Source organism: Juglans microcarpa x Juglans regia, chromosome 1S (assembly GCF_004785595.1).
Source record: "Juglans microcarpa x Juglans regia isolate MS1-56 chromosome 1S, Jm3101_v1.0, whole genome shotgun sequence".
Taxonomy (NCBI): domain Eukaryota; kingdom Viridiplantae; phylum Streptophyta; class Magnoliopsida; order Fagales; family Juglandaceae; genus Juglans; species Juglans microcarpa x Juglans regia.
Window position 1 is genome coordinate 2,314,472 of NC_054595.1, and position 16,179 is coordinate 2,330,650.

The 16,179-nt window shown below is 36.6% G+C and overlaps 1 protein-coding gene across 1 annotated transcript; it reads right to left on the reverse strand.

Annotated features, from left to right (window-relative positions):
• Positions 1-8,669: 8,669 nt before the first annotated feature.
• Positions 8,670-12,251, reverse strand: LOC121245788 (zinc finger protein GAI-ASSOCIATED FACTOR 1-like). The gene is made up of 4 exons (XM_041143653.1): positions 11,459-12,251; positions 10,939-11,335; positions 10,586-10,812; positions 8,670-10,108 (listed from the first exon to the last, which is right to left on the reverse strand). The coding sequence occupies exons 1-4, from the start codon at positions 11,580-11,582 to the stop codon at positions 9,327-9,329; spliced, it is 1,530 nt and encodes a 509-aa protein (XP_040999587.1). The 5' UTR covers positions 11,583-12,251; the 3' UTR covers positions 8,670-9,326.
• Positions 12,252-16,179: the final 3,928 nt, after the last annotated feature.

Here is a 16,179-nt window from a genome sequence, read left to right on the forward strand (position 1 = left end):
TTGGGTCTTTTCTTCTTCAATACGACATAGCATTCCTCTTTCTTTTCTCTGCTACTTTTCTTTTCTCTGCTACAGTTGCACCTATTTTTCTCCTTTTTGCAACATGGCATCAGAACAGGATTCAAACACCAACAATCTCTCTTCACGCTTCTTAAATTTTAATGACGTCACCAACCCTTACCGTTTGGATAATGGAGATAACCTAGCAGTCTTTTTAGTGACTGATCTCTTGACCACTGAAAACTACATTCCTTGGTCAGAGCTATGCGTAAAGCTCTTAGGACCAAGAACAAAATTGATTTTATCAATGGAGATTTTCAAAGACCCATGAAGCCAAAGGACCCTCTACTGGATGCTTGGAAACAATGCAATGATCTGGTCATCTCATGGATCCAGAACTCAGTTAGTAGCCAAGTGAAATCAACTCTCATTTTCATGGATGATGCACAGGAGTTCTGGGCGGAGCTACAAGACAGGTATTCTCAACAAAATGGTCCTAGAATCTTTCAATTAAAAAAGACTTTGGCTGGTTTGATGCAAGAATAAGATTCAATCAGTGTTTATTATGGTAGACTTAAGACTTTGTGGGATGAACTCTTTGTGTATGATTATATTCCTGAGTGTGATTGTGGAAAGCTAAAGGTTCTCTTGGACCGATATCAAAGAGATCGAGTGATTCAGTTCTTAATGGGATTAAATGATGTGTATAGTAATGTTAGAAATCAGATTATGCTACTTGATCCTCTGCCTCCTTTCAACAAGGTATTTTCCTTAGTCCAATAGCAAGAGAGGCAACATCAGATGGTTTCTCAAGCCCTCACATCTAACTCTATGGCTCTTTTCACTAAGAGGAATTATGTAAATACCAAATTTTCAGCAAAACTTGCTACTAATTACAAACAAAACAGACTTTATTGCACTTATTGTAAGGTTTCGGGACATTTGTTTGAAAATTATTTTAAGGCAGGGAATATTGAAGCACCGATATGCACTCACTGCAATATGACTGGACATATAATGGAGAAGTGTTGCAAGTTTCATGGATATCCTCCTGGGCACAAGCTTCATACCAAGTCAAATAACACTGCAGTTTTTGCCAATTCAGTGAGTGTTTATCAAGAGGAAAATGATGAAAGGAAAATGATGAAGCCAAAGTGGCTTCAACCAAAGAGCAATATCAGCAGCTGTTGGCTCTTCTTCACCAAAAGGATCCTTCACAAACTCCACACCATGTCAACAATGTACAGGCCATTTTCAAACCAGGATCAGGTCCTTCGAATTATTCCAAATTCTCTAGTATTCCAACTTGTTTATCATTCTATACTCATCAACCTTCCAATGTTGCTAACACTCCATGGATTATTGACACAGGTGCAATAGATCACACACATGGTCTGCAACAGATTATTGACACTCCATGGTCTGTTGCACCTCCTTCTTGGCCAGAGTGATTGCACAGGTCCCATAAACTATTAAGTTGCCAAATGGTAATGATGTTCCAGTAACACACATTGGTGGTGTTCAAATTTCAGACACTTTGGTCTTGACAGATGTTCTTTGTGTACCTTCTTTCACTTTCAATTTGTTATCAGCAAATAAACTTGCAGAGTCATTCACATGCATGTTGTGTTGTTTGTTTCTCTGACTCTTGTTTCATTCAGGACCTCACATCTTGGACAACGATTAGGATGGATGAAGATAAGCATGGACTTTATCACTTCTTCCAGACTGTTGTTGGTCCTTCTGCCCTTTTCCAAAAAGTTTTCAAAGTTTTTTTACAAGAGTATTTTTGCTTCTGGTACTGTCATAGATAGTTTATCCGTTTCTAGTCTTTGGCATTGTCGCCTAGGCCAACTTTCTAATCCTAAATTGAATTTAATTGATGATCCTATTGTTAGAAATAATGTTGATCATGACAATGAAATGCCTTGTTCTATTTGTCCTCTTGCAAAGCAAAGTCGTCTTTCTTTTCCTCTTAGTGATTATAAACCATCATATTTATTTGAATTGGTGCATTGTGATAGATGGGAGCCTTATTCCACTGTTGCTTATGATTGTTCAAAGTATTTCCTTACCATTGTTGATGACTTCTTAAGAAGTACTTGGGTGTATCTTCTTAAGAAACTAGGCAGTGTATAAAGTCTTTTTATAATATTGTTGAAACTCAGTTTAGGGCTAGAATTAAAATCCTTAGAAGTGACAATGGAGGGGAGTTCCAAATGACAAATGTTTTTGCCAGTAAATGTATTATTCACCAAAGCAGCTATGTAGAAACTCCACAACAGAATGAGATTGTAGAGAGAAAACATAGTCACCTTTTGAATGTTGCTCGGGCTTTGAAGTTTCAGTCAAATATTCATCTCAAGTATTGGAATACTTGCATTTTAACTGTAGCTTATTTGATCAATAGAACTCCTACGCCTTTGCTAGATAACAAAAGTCCCTACCAAATTCGTTTTGACATTTAAACTTTCTACAACCATTTAAGAGTGTTGTGTGCTTTTGTTTTGCCACTACTTTATCTCAAGGTCGGAGGAAGTTTGATCCTAGAGGAAAGAAATGTGTTTTTCTTGAATATCCTTTTGGAGTTAAAGGATATAAGTTGTTGGACCTTAATAATCACATAATCTTCATATCTCGCAATGTTATGTTTTACGAATCAATTTTTCCTTTTCAAAACATTCCTCAATCTCCTTGTTCTCCTGAAAATGATATTTCTCCTTCTTGGCTTTTATCCCACCATATTGACCAGCCCATATCTACCCAATAGAATTTTTCTTCACCTAAAACTGACCCTTCAGCTGATGAATCTATTTTCAAACCTATTGCTGCAGACAACTTTTTTTTAGATACTCTTGCAACATTTTCCAATCTCCATCATGACCTTTCTTCATCTTCTCATGTTCTTGTTACTTCTCACTTAGCCAGTAATCCTTCTACTCCTACTCCACTTACACCTAATTCTGCTCCACTTTGCAAGTCCCTTAGAACTAGAAAGGCACCACAGTATCTACAAGAGTTTCATGTGAGCAAGTCTAACTTAACTCTCCAACTCAATTTTTGTCTAAGGTGCCAACACGCACTCCAGACATTTCTTTTCCTCTTTCTGATTACCTTTCATACCAGAGACTTTCTCCACCTTTTCAAGTTTTTTCTTCCTCCATTTCCACCCATTTTGAACCAACTACCTATGCTCAAGCTGTGAAAGATCCTAAATGGTGCCAAGCTATGGAAATTGAGTTGCTAGCTTTGGATGCAAACAATACCTGTGAACTAACTAATTTGCTCCTGCTAAAACTGCTATAGATTGTCAATATGTCTATAAAGTGAAATTTAATTCTGATGGCACTATAGAAAGGAAAAAAACCAGGTTAGTAGTTAAAAGGCATACACAGCTAGAAGGAATTGACTATACTGAAACCTTCTCTCATGTTGCTAAAATGGTAACTGTGCGATGTTTGCTCTCTATTGCTGCTGTTCAAGGGTAGTTTTTGCATCAACTCAATGTAAACAATGATTTTCTTCATGGGGACTTACAAGAAGAGATTTACATGCGCAAGCCACCTGGTTACAGCAAAAGAGGTCCTAATCAAATGTGCAAATTTCTTAAAAGCTTGTATGGAGTTAAACAAGCTTCAAGACAATGGTATTCAAAATTCTCTACCTCTCTTCTTGACTTTGGTTTTCAACAGTAAAAAGCTGACTGTAGTTTGTTCACCATGAATACTGCTGAGTCTTTTACAGCCCTTCTTGTTTATGTCGATGACATTGTTGTTGCCAGAACTTCCATGACCTCTATTGTTGTTCTTAAAGATTTCTTACATAATAAATTCAAGATCAAAGATCTTGATTCACTGCGATATTTTCTTGGGATTGAAGTGGCCAGGTCCTCTAAGGGCATTTACATTTGCCAACGCAAGTATGCTTTAGACATCCTAGCAGATTCAAGAACTCTTGGTTGTCGTCCTTCTAAGATTCCTGTGGATCAGAATGTTAAGTTTAACAAGGAAACTAGAAATTTTTTGGATGACCCAACTATTTTCAGACGACTTATTAGAAGGTTGTTATATTTAACAATTACTCGCCCAAATCTTAGTTATAGTGTCCAGACTTTAAGCCAATTCATGGATAAGCCAGCTGATGTCCACTTGGCTGCTACACAAAGCATCTGACATATGTCAAATCCTCTCCAGGTCAAGGAATTTTCTTCTCAGCTAGTCTTCCTTGGAATTGCGAGCATATTGTGACTGAGATTGAGCTTCTTGCCCTAACACTCGCAGATCTGTGACTGGTTATTGTATTCTATTGGAAAATTCCCTTGTTTTTTGGAAATCAAATAAACAAACCATAGTCTCTCGTTCTTCGGCAGAAGCTGAATATCGTGCAATGGCCACTACTTGTTCTGAACTTACCTGGCTAAGATACATCTTAGTTGACCTCCAAATTTCTCATCCACAAGCTGCTACTCTTTATTATGATAACCAGGTTGCTCTTCATATTGCAGCAAATCCAGTATTTCATGAGCGTACTAAACACATTAAACTTGACTGTCATTTGATACAAGACAAGATTCAAGAAGGCTCCATTCAGACAGCTCATATTGCCACTTCTTATCAGCTGGCGAACATTTTTACTAAAGCACTACCAGCTCATGTTCTATTACTTCATCTCTCCAAGCTAGGAATAGACAACATCTATTCTCCATCTTGCAAGAGGGTTTTATAGCATGAAGAATTGAACATGTTGTTGTATAGAGATGATTCTAGAATAAGTTTATTGGTAGGTTTTTTTTTTTTTTTTTTGTCCTTTTAGGCTGAAGTGTAAATAGCTAAGGTCAAAGGGTGTTTTCGTTATTTTCTTAGAATCTTTTGTTAGTCCCTTAGCTGGCAGTTTCCCCTTTCTTTATAATCAATTGGGTCCTTTCTTCTTCAATACGAAATAGCACTCCTCTTTCTTTTCTCTGCTACTGTTGCACCTGCTTTTCTCCTTTTCGCAACATATATGGTTCTAATCAGAAATTTGACCCTTTTTATAAGAAAAATTATTCTCATCAGTCACTATTTACTACCCTATACACTATAAAAAAATAAACTGTAGGTGTGGAATGTGGGAGTGAATAGTGACTGATGAGTAGAATTCTTCATTTTATAATTACTCCAACTAATATCTTTCAAAGATTACATAAATATAGATGTGAAAGCTCTACCCATGTGATTCTGATTTTTTTTTTTTAATTGCTCCTTGTTATAGAGTTTCTTTTAAAAAAATATTATTTTATTATGCAGTATTGCTTTTTTATAATACCAAGCACTTGTTCAGAACAATGAGAAGCCAAAATCTTTTAAAGTCAACCGGTGTTAGTCTTGTATATGTATTATTTAATCAAAACTTGTTCATCTTTTTAGATTTTTAAATGTCATTGTTTAAATAACATATATTTGTTTTGGAAATGCTCAACATATAAATTAAGATTTCTTTGAAATAGATAATGTTTACATTTTTTTTCTTTCATATATATGGGTGCGAGTATTCAAAATTAGGGAGTTTATTTATTTATTTTTGTTTTTATTTAGTTTGCATTATTTGCATGGACAGAAACGAAGTTTGACTATTTTTGAAGCTCATGCTATTTAAATAATTCATAAAAAATCATAATGGATTACACGACCTTAATGGAGTGTTAAAAATGGCAACCCGTCAGCCAAAAAGGCTGAAGAGAAAAGTACATAAAAAAGATACATTTATATATGATTACAAAGCAATAGATTGCCTTTTTTTCCCAAAAATTCTTATTGCAGTCGTAGTCACTAGGGAAACCGCATCGTAACCGGCATCCACGTGGGGGAAAATGAAACGAACCGTTTCATTCATTTCTCCTCTTTCATGGTTCCCCTTTCGTTTCCCCCTTTCTTTTTCGTCCCCCTTTCGTTTCCCCCTTCGTGTCTTTTTTAGAAATGAAAAATCGCCTTCGTGGGTTGCAGACGCTCAAAAATCGGAAAGAGAAGAAGATCAAAAATACACTGGGTTGCAAAGGAAATTGAAATCCAAAAGAGAACCAAAAATACACTGGTTGTGCTAACACTATGGTTGGCAACTGAGAGAGAGGAAGTGAACACCTCGATTTTGCACAGATTTATTCCAAAAAGATTTCAAGAAAAGTTTCAATACATGGTGAAAAGAGAAACAAAATATTCAAGAGAAGCTCCAACCCACGAAACCCACAGTGAACAGATCGAAGAGCTCACCCAATGTCCCTCCTCCTTCCCTAACCCAGAGACCTATGTTAATGCATGCTCGTTTCAATTTTTCTTTTTAAGAATGTGCCACTTGCTATTTGATATAGAGACTACCTATTTATTTATTCTATTTCATTTTCCTGGTTTTTAGGGAGGGAAATGTAGAGTAGGATGGATAGGGTTATGTAGTGGATCTGCCCAGAAAATGTATAGAGCAGTTGTTGAAAATTCTTTTTTCCCAGAGCTATTATTGAAGCTTGGTTAACACACGAAAAGGATCTTAAACTATCAAGAACCCTAGATCAGAAGGGGAAAAACACAAAGTGAAGAAGAGAGGATGAACTGAAGTATGGAACTGTGAAGGGAGTTTAAGTGAGAAGTCTAGGAACTCAAAACGGTGCCATCCTATTGGTCAACAGAGTATGGCTTGGCTAAGTGGAACGCAATGTTTAGTATGTTAGAAAGGAGTTTGTCGTTGTTAAGTTGTGTAATAGGCAACATTTTTATTAAAGTTGGAGTATGTTGTTTATGTTGAGTCGAACACAGCGTTTTGGTGAGTATAAACCAAACGATGCGTTTAGTTATAGTTGTTTTCAGTATAGCGTTGGTCAGATTATCAAACTTAGAGTCTGTTATGAGTCTGGTATATTAGGTAAGAATCATAGAGAGGAAGGGGTCTTGAATGTGCTAAGTTTATGGATTGAAATGGATGAAGGAATTGCCTCAAATAATTCCCCTGTATATCGTTATCTAATGAAGTTCTAGTGGTTTCCATTAAATCCTTGTTCATCGTTAGGGTTTTATAGAGATTTTAGTAAACATAATTCTAGCAAGTGATATCATTGAGCCAGCGATCCTCATGGCTGATGGGACTGGTTCCAAAAAATACCAGGAAGCTCTTTAGAAGCAGGTTGATGGCTTGGAGAAGGGCTTTCGTGAGCACATGGGAGACTAGACCAGATCACTGATAGACTAGACCAGCTCACTTAAATGGTTCGTACTCTTGTGGCTCATCAGGGAAATGAAGGTGCCAGGGACCTGCATTTACAACATGAAGTAGATTAGTTACATCTGAGGGGGAAAATTAGAGAGGAATCCATTTGGACTTCCCACATTTTGATGGGGATAACCCATTAGGACGGATATTCAAAACTTCTCAATACTTTGATGTCAATCAGACACTCCTTGCCCAACGGTTGTTATTGGCTTCCTATCACATGGAAGGGAAAGCTCTGGTATGGTACCAGGATGCATTGGACACGGGGCAATTTGCTAATTGGGAGACGTTGGTTCGTGTTATGTTGGTTTGTTTCGAACCTACAGCTTATGACGATCCCATAGAAACACTCACTCGCCTGAAACAAACAACAACAGTGGCAGCTTACAAGGCCCACTTCGAGACACTCTCCAACAGGCTACAAGGACTGTCAGACCATCATAAACTAAGTTGCATCCTTAGTGGGTTGAAGGACGAAATCAGGTTACCAATCCACATGCTTAATCCCCTTAATTTGACTTCAGCTTTTGGTTTAGCGCACATACAAGAAGAATATATGTCTAGTACTAAGAAGGCCATGAAAGTCAGTAGTGAGAAAGGGGTCTTTTCACCAGGGGTTACTCTAATGCAGTGCGTCATTTTAGAGAAGGAAATAGTCAAACCCAAAAATTCAGTTCACCTACTAAGAAAATCTCATCTATAACAATGAATGAAAAGCGTACTGAAGCCACAGGCAGTGAGTGTAAAGCCTGAGATTTCATTGAACGCAATCACAGGAACAACTATTTCTAGAACTATGCGTTTAGTAGGGTGGATCGGGAATGAACATGTGGTGTTTTTGGTTGACTCCAAGGGTACGCATATTTTCTTAGATCCCTCTATTGCCCAACGTACCAGATTGAGATCTTATCAAACTCCTTTCTCTCTCCTAATGAAAAAACGTGGCTAGATAATTGCAAGAAAACCTTCATGCTATAGAAGTTGACATAAAGATTTTAAAAATAAAAAGCAATTAAGCATTGCAAATGGAGTGTTAAAGTGTCACATGAATTATCAAAAATAAAAAGAGATTAACCCTTAAAAATAAAAAATAAAAACTATTTGCAAAGATTTTTTTTACACCCGCAATACACTAGGCTACCGACCACTCGGGGTGGCTGATTGTGGATTTCCACGAAGACCCACGATGCAAGTTTATCTACACAACCTATGTCTATGTGGACCTACAATCAGATCATGAATCATCGATAACTATCCCATGGGTGGCTCAAGGGCAACCGCTAATACAAGGGATTGACGTACGTGTTTTTTCAGATTTTTCCCTCCGGCCACTTTGGGTATTAATCTGTTTATTTTTATTTCACGTGGATTCCACATCAGATTACTGACTGATGCAGTAGCTTTAACGTTTTGCAACAAAAAAAAATACAAGCAAGATCCAATAGATCTATAATTTAAAAAACCCCCCAAAAGCAGAATCATCCTCAAAAGACAAAAGCACAATTTAATTTAAATATAATTACAAGAGGTTGAAGGTTGACCAAGCCGACGATCCCTAGCCAAAAGCCACGTGTCATGTACAGAGACCAAGCCAAAGTCGTCCATGCTTGACATAACGGCAGCCCAAATCAGTTCCTCCCCTGCGCTGGCATTTCAAAGCTCTAGGCTTGGATTAAAAAAAAAAAATACTAGCAGATTTAAATAATTGGTGGTCCGTTTTGTTCTAGCTTTGGACGACCTTTTGCAAATACAATGTATCGGCACAAGTATATTGCGAATAAACATGACCCCATTTTGCAGCATTTGAAGAAAGAAAAAGGGTCCCATGCTTTTATGGCAAATTGGCTCACTTAAGAGTCTAACACCACACGACAAGGAACTGATCGCCCTGGTCATCGAAGGCAGCAAAACAGTGAAAAAGACCTAACTGCCTTTGGCCTAGTTCTTACCTTCAAAAGGGCAATATTTTTTTATGAGAAAATTGTCGGTTTATTATTGTTCGTCCGGCAACTCCAGTTGACCAAAGACCGTATCAATGGATCCTTTCTCCATATCAAACAGTGAAATACTCTGAACTGTTTCCTTCAAACGTGTCATGAGTTCCTTCCAATGTCTTTGCCAGAGAATTCTCCTCCTCCTCCTCCTCCTCCATAGGATGCTGCTGCCGCGGCTACGTCAAGACCACCGCCTATAGATGTAATTAGAGCTGACAGGCCACTGCTGGGGCTGCCACCAGCAGCCATTCCCAATCCAAGAAAATCAAGAGTGGTTTGCTTAGGACCAAAGACAGAAGGTGTTCCCATCATTAATTCCTTCAATCCTGAGCCTCCATCACAATGGGCAAGTCCAAGCCCCGAAGGAACTGAGGAATTCTCGGGCTCTACTTGTCTCTGACTCCAGTGCAAACCATCCTGCTGCCCAGATGAAGATGATGATGAAACTATACCAAACCCACGGAGCAATGATGCATTGGTGGCGGCTGCCCCCATTTGGGCAGCCTTCTGTAGTAGTGCGGTGGCAGACATTGCTGGTTGTGGTGGTGCCGCATATTGCCGACGGTCTTGCCCTGAAGTCCCAAATAATGATGACGCGTGATTAGTGGAGAGGCAGAGAGAAATTGGTTCTGTAGATGAAGGCCGTGCAAGTTCTGTTGGGGGATCAGGACGCGCCATAGCACGGATTAAGTCGGTAAATGCAGGAGTTTGAGGAGTTTGCAAGCTTGCTGATGCAGTAGAGGAAGCAAATAAGCTTGCGAATACGCTACAGCTTGTATTGCCATTGCTGCTTGAGCTGGTGGTGCTACTACAGCTCCCATTTAAGCCTGTCGCAGCAGCAGGTGCTTCTTCTACTATTGGCTGGGGATTTTCCGGTAACACTATAACAAAAGCCAAAAGAAGAGAACAATAAAAGGGGTTAAATTAAAAACCGAGAGAGACCTGGAAAGTGAAGCTTTTCCTTTATGAAGAACTTTAGAAGAAAAGGCAGAATCAATAATGGTTTCCTTTATCTAAATCACTTCCAACAATCCCCCACCCTTCTTTTAACTTTTGAATGACTCGGGTTGCTTTATCAAAGATTGCACATATTGAATTTCATTACTTCGGAGGAAATCCCACAGCTTATTGTTTTTATATGGTATTTTATCAGCTTGCCAAATCTCAGATCGATTAATCAACTTTGATACAAATAAAGATGACAAAGATCAGTAACAGACAAAATTACTAAACTCCAAGATAGAAACAGATAGAGAAAGAGAGAACATAAAGCTGTTATTGATTTAAGACAAAAATACACATCCGACAAAACCCAACAGAAAAAATTTGAAAATTTTCCAAATTATGGTCATATTTACCCGGACTCTTAGTCGGCAAAACCGAGGATATTTGACCAGTACTTGGCCGTGGTGCTGCTGGTGGAGCTGGAGCTGGAGCTGGGGCTGGAGGCGGGGCTGGTGAATCAACTGCCTTTGCATTCGAGTTTGGCTCCGAAGTTGGATTCGCCAACGGCTGAGTCTGAGCTCTGGCGCTCTCCTCTGCCAACGCATCGCAGAACGCCCGGTGGGTGATAAAGCTATCCCTCCTTCAACGAATCAAAAACCAAAAACAATTTTAACAAAACCAATAAAGCTGAACAATTGCACTAAAAAACTGTGATTCGAACAAAAAGAAATCGAACAATTCCAAGCCGAAAAAGAAGAGTGAAAACCTAGAAAACAAAGTCCCACAGTCGCATTTGTACTCCCTAGTGCCACAAATCTTTGAATGAGCTTTCCAATCGGACTGCACCGCGTACTTCTTCGAGCACTTATCGCATTTCCACTTCTTCTCACCGTGTTTCCTACAGAAATGCTTCTTTATCCCCGTGAGATCGCCCAGGGCTCGCGATGGATCGTGATGCACGCACGACGGCTCAGGACAAACATAAACCCTCTTCTTAACCTCCTTGCTCGACCTCTGCCTGAGCTTCCACGGTAGATTGTGACCCCGACGATGGAGCTGAAGGTTCTGATCCCTCTGAAACCCTTTGTTGCAAATCTCGCATACGAATCGGTTCGTGGCCATGAGGGTCTTCGGAGACAGAGAAATCACCTCCGCATCTGGATCTGTAAAATCCCCACAAATCCAAAAAAAAAAAAGTCAAATAACCTCTAAACAGAATATCATAAAAGAAAAGAAGAATTACTAGAACATGAGAAAGCTCATATCGTTGTGATTCTTATAGGTACCGGGCATTCCAGGGAGGTTGCGCTTTTTCTTAGCTGTGGGCTTTGGGGGTTGACTCTGATTCCCAGAGGAAGAGACGCTAGCTTCCCCGGAAGCCGTAGAGGAATTATCCAAGTCGACCGGCATAGATACTGGGAAATTTTTGCTAGGGTTTTCTTGGGAACAATTTACTAAACAAGCACAAAATTGAAAGACAAACAAAAAATCTCAGGGCATTTTCTAGATTTCCAAAGAAGCTTTTGGAGACAATGTTTTGGGGTTTCTCTCTCTCTCTCTCTCTCTCTCTTATCTACCAGTCAATCAGCCTTATTTTCCCTAATCTTTACCTACCTACCGGCTCTGACGGATGTCTTACCAAAATTCACAGTACCTCAAGGAACCTCAATGATTATACGCTAAGACTGAAAACAAAAGCTCTTCTCTCGGCTGATAGAAGTTAAATGAAGCAAAGAACCCACAACCAACACCGGGAAATTGATCTCCGGCAACGGAACTACTACCTGATCCTACGTACGTTCAAACAATGAATAAAATAATTCTACTTTCTGGTCTAGACAAACAAAGTGAAGGCATTTCGGCGAATATTTTTCAGGGATTTCAACTTCTCGGATCAATCCATAAACAATCCGATATTGCAGCGAAAACAGAGCGAGCATTAGACAGGGTCCGTGTTTTATAAGGCGGCTAAGGAAGAAGAGAGAGAGAACTAGAAAAGATGAGAGATCTTGTCCCACCGAGAGAGAGAGTATGCTAAAGTCTTCGGTCTGTGCTCTGCTTTCCAGCTTTTCAGTCGAGAGAGAAATGATTAATTAAAGTAGTAGTTTTTAAACCATGTTAAGCTGTTGAGTATAAGCTTAACTAGCCTTTATTAATCAGACAGAGATTAACAAAGGTTTGGCAGTGACTTCTTGACCAAGTTTCTAATCTACGACCGAGGATTTAACAGTACAGTTGTCTAGGCCACGGTCGTTAGGCACGTTGTCGGAGCTAATCCAACTGGCTATACTGTTCGCTGTTTGTCGTTTAGTGAACTCTTATGACCGATTGGATTTACGTTCTGAAAATTCTATCCAACTTTATCTTTAGGCCTGGCTCGGGCGTCATAAGTTGTATTTTCCTCTATATTTATTTTTATTTTATATTTATTATAATTGTGTTATAAATTATTTTTATTTAAACCCATAAAAGTCAAATGACTTTTCTCTCTTGATTCAAACCTTTTAAGCCTTTCCGGGCCATACCCTTGCTTGCCGAGGTCCACCATCTTTGATTGAGACTTTTTTCTTGTTTTTTGATTTTTGTGCATCCATGATGGATGGATAATACTGTAATTTCATAAGAGTCCGTCTACATCTATTGTATACAAAATTAAATTATATATTGATGTGTCACTTCATTATTGATTAATTAATAATTTTTTTAATCTTAAAATAAATATGTTAGATATTTCTAAATAATTATGCTAAATATTTTTTAACAATTTATGAATTTACTCTGAAATCTCTTGATATGATATTGAAAAAAAAATTTTGCTTATCATCTTTTATACAAAATATGAGCAGTATTTGACTGTATGAACCATGTATTTAGATGTTAAATTGAATTTAGTTGAATTGAATTGAAATGATAAAATATTATTATAATATTATTTTTAATATTATTATTATTTTAAAATTTAAAAAAATTAAATTATTTATTATATTTTATATTAAAATTTAAAAAAATTATAATAATAAATTAAAATATATTTAAGTTCTAAACAAAACCTTAGCATCTCTAACGAGTTGTAAAAAGAGAATTTTCCATTTCAAAATGGTACGTGGGTTACACGTTGGATTAATTTGAAGACAGGTGGAATGAGCAGCCTTTGCTTCTGAGGGGTACGTTTTCAATTTTCAACCCTGCACCTCATTACTCCATAGCGCCCCCACCTGTTTATAGTGTTTTCACTCGTCTGTTGAGATCGACCCTTCGACTCTTCGACTCTCGTTCGGCCGGAGAAGGTAAAGTTAGGTGTTTTTTTTTTTGTTTTTTTTTTAATAATAAATTGAAATAAAATGAGATGAGATCAAAGTTAAAAGTTAAATAAAATATTATTTTTTTAATATTATTATTATTTTAAAATTTAAAAAAATTAAATTATTTATTATATTTTTTTTATAAAAATTATAGTGATGTGATGAGATGAGATGAAACACTTTTATTATTCTTATTATAAAAATAAAAATAAAAAATCTACTTATAATTTTTTATATTATTACTCTTTCAATATTTCTTGACGTGACATTTAATAATAGGTCTATAAGTAAAGAAAAAGTCTTTTTACAAACGAATTCGCATACTAAACCGTGCATCAATATTGATATATAAAATATCCGTTTAATAAAACTATGTAAATTGAAGATGAAAATAATTTTTATGAGATATATGACTTTTTTCTTCTCTTCAAATTGCTTTATTCTTATTATTGAGTTAAAATTTATTTTTTAAATTTAATCATGTCATGTGAATGGTATATAATGTAAAAGAATTCAAATATAATTATTCGACTTCTAATTACTCTTATTTTTTAGGAGCTTCAATTTAAAATATTTTTTAATGTTAAATCTTCTCATTTTTTATTACATTTATCATATTTGTTGATGTGTCATACTTTTTTATAGATTAAAAATAATAAAATTTAAGATAAAAAAGAATATTATTATTTTCTAAATGAGCAGGCGAAGTCTATCACTACAAAATTTCTCTCCCCTTCGATTAAAGAAAAAGATGCTAATTCTAATAATCTAAATATCAATTAATATATATTTTGAGATTCATTATTAAGATACCTTTTGTACCAACCATGGTCATTATCGAGTTGTCACGTTGGAATTTTATACCGGTTAATGAACTGTCCATATTAATATTAAAACATTAATTACCCAACGGAACTGACAATATAATTCGTGCCATTTGGGGAAGGGATTTTCCCAAAAGTTCTTCTTAGGCAGGATTGTATTCAGGTGTCATCTCCCCATACAAGAAACAGCATGCCCCATCTCCCCATACAAGATCTCAATTACAACAACCTTTCCAAAAGTTCTTTTGTTAGTTTGTATAAATTTATATTTCTTATATACTTAGTGGGGGAGTCTCTTTGAGAGTTGCTACCGTATCATATGTTGTTATCAGATTATTATAGGGTTGGAAAATCCACGTGGATAGTAATTTTTTCTTAAGAAATTATTTGTACAAGTTGTAAATAGATAAATTTTGTACAAGCCTTTGTAAAAAAAGTAAACCCATTTTAAAAAAATTGAAAAAAAAATTATACTTTTTTAATAGGACCTACTTTTTTACAAATAACCTACGCAAAATTTACTATTTATAACTTGTCCCCTACCTGAATTATCCATTTTATCATACTCCTTCATTTTTTTAGGCATACCGAGTAAGTGAAGAGTTATTATCTGCTTTTTATAAGAAATTTATTGATAAATGAGACGGAAAACACTAAAGACACAAATAGATCCTACAAAGGGAAGCCACAAACAAACATTTTTTTTTTCTTGCTTTTCCTTCCTTTCTCCCTCGCTCGTCCCTCCCCCCTCCCAAAGCCCTTTGTGATAAAGGAGTTAGTTCTCCGTCGCCGATAGCCCTTGAACGAGTTATACTTAGCTACAGATGACTCGGTCAACTCACTTGGCAGACAAGCTCGTCAAGCACTCTCTTCAAGCACTCTGATGCTGAAAGAAAAAAAGGGGAAGAAGAGCATAGATAATCCCAAAATATTCTCTCTTTCTTTCACTCTATTCTTTGTGTAACCTTTTTTTTTTTTTTTTCCAATTTGCTTAACCCTCTATTTGGTTGCTGAGAGAATGAAATAAAATGAAAGAAAAGAGAAATTTTGGGTTTTGAATCTACGGATGGGAATTCAGCAAAACTGTTAAATAGAGTAGGACTTTGAGAAATATTTTGCTTTCCAAATATTTTGTTTCGGATGGCTGATAATGCGTTCACTTTTTTGTTCCATTTTAAGCTCTTAATTTCTTTCTTTTCTTTTTCTTTTTCTTTTTCTTTTTTAACAAAACGATCTCTTTTCATCCTAAGTTTGCTTGTCGAGAAAATGGAGGGAAAATAGGAAGTTGAGATTTTGAGTCATTGTTCCAGTTGAATTCAATTACTTGGAATTTTATTATTGACAACAAAACAATATACGTTTCAAGATTTAGAGTTTTTTTTTCCAGCCATTCCCTTTCTAAATTTTCCAGTCAAAATTATATTAATTATTCTTGTGTCGAAATGTTCGTTTACTCTTCATCTTCTTTTGTCTTTGTTCCTGTCTTCAAAGACGCATGTCAATATTTTGTAGGAAATTTCCTTTGTGTTTTGGTGAGAAAAGCTTTTGGAGTTTATAGGTTTTTGGGTGTGTTGTTTTGATTCTTGTTGTTTTTGGCTTTTGGAGTTTTGAGCATGACGAAGCTTGATTTGGGGTTTGGAGTGAGAAAGGGTAACATTTTGCCAAACGAAATTGAAGAAAAAAAGAAATTACAGCACTTTGTGGGATCCCTTTATGTTCGCAGCAGGACTCAAATGAGAATAACTTCAAACCGAATTTTGTGTAAACCTTAGATTTACACCCCCTAGTAAAATTGTGACACTTGTGCTTTTTAAGAAGAGAAAAATACAACTGGTCCCAGCTAACTCTTTATCTCTTTCTCCACCCTCGTTTCTCTCTCTT

Bases quoted from the DNA above. Each gene is read 5' to 3' on its own strand.
- LOC121245788 (XM_041143653.1), bottom strand. From the start codon at position 11,582: ATGCCGGTCGACTTGGATAATTCCTCTACGGCTTCCGGGGAAGCTAGC. The intron at 10,813-10,938 runs GTTTTCACTCTT...GATTCGTTGAAG, and splicing joins TGTGGGACTTTGTTTTCTAG to GAGGGATAGCTTTATCACCC. The intron at 10,109-10,585 runs GTAAATATGACC...CTTTTGTTATAG, and splicing joins TTTGCCGACTAAGAGTCCGG to TGTTACCGGAAAATCCCCAG.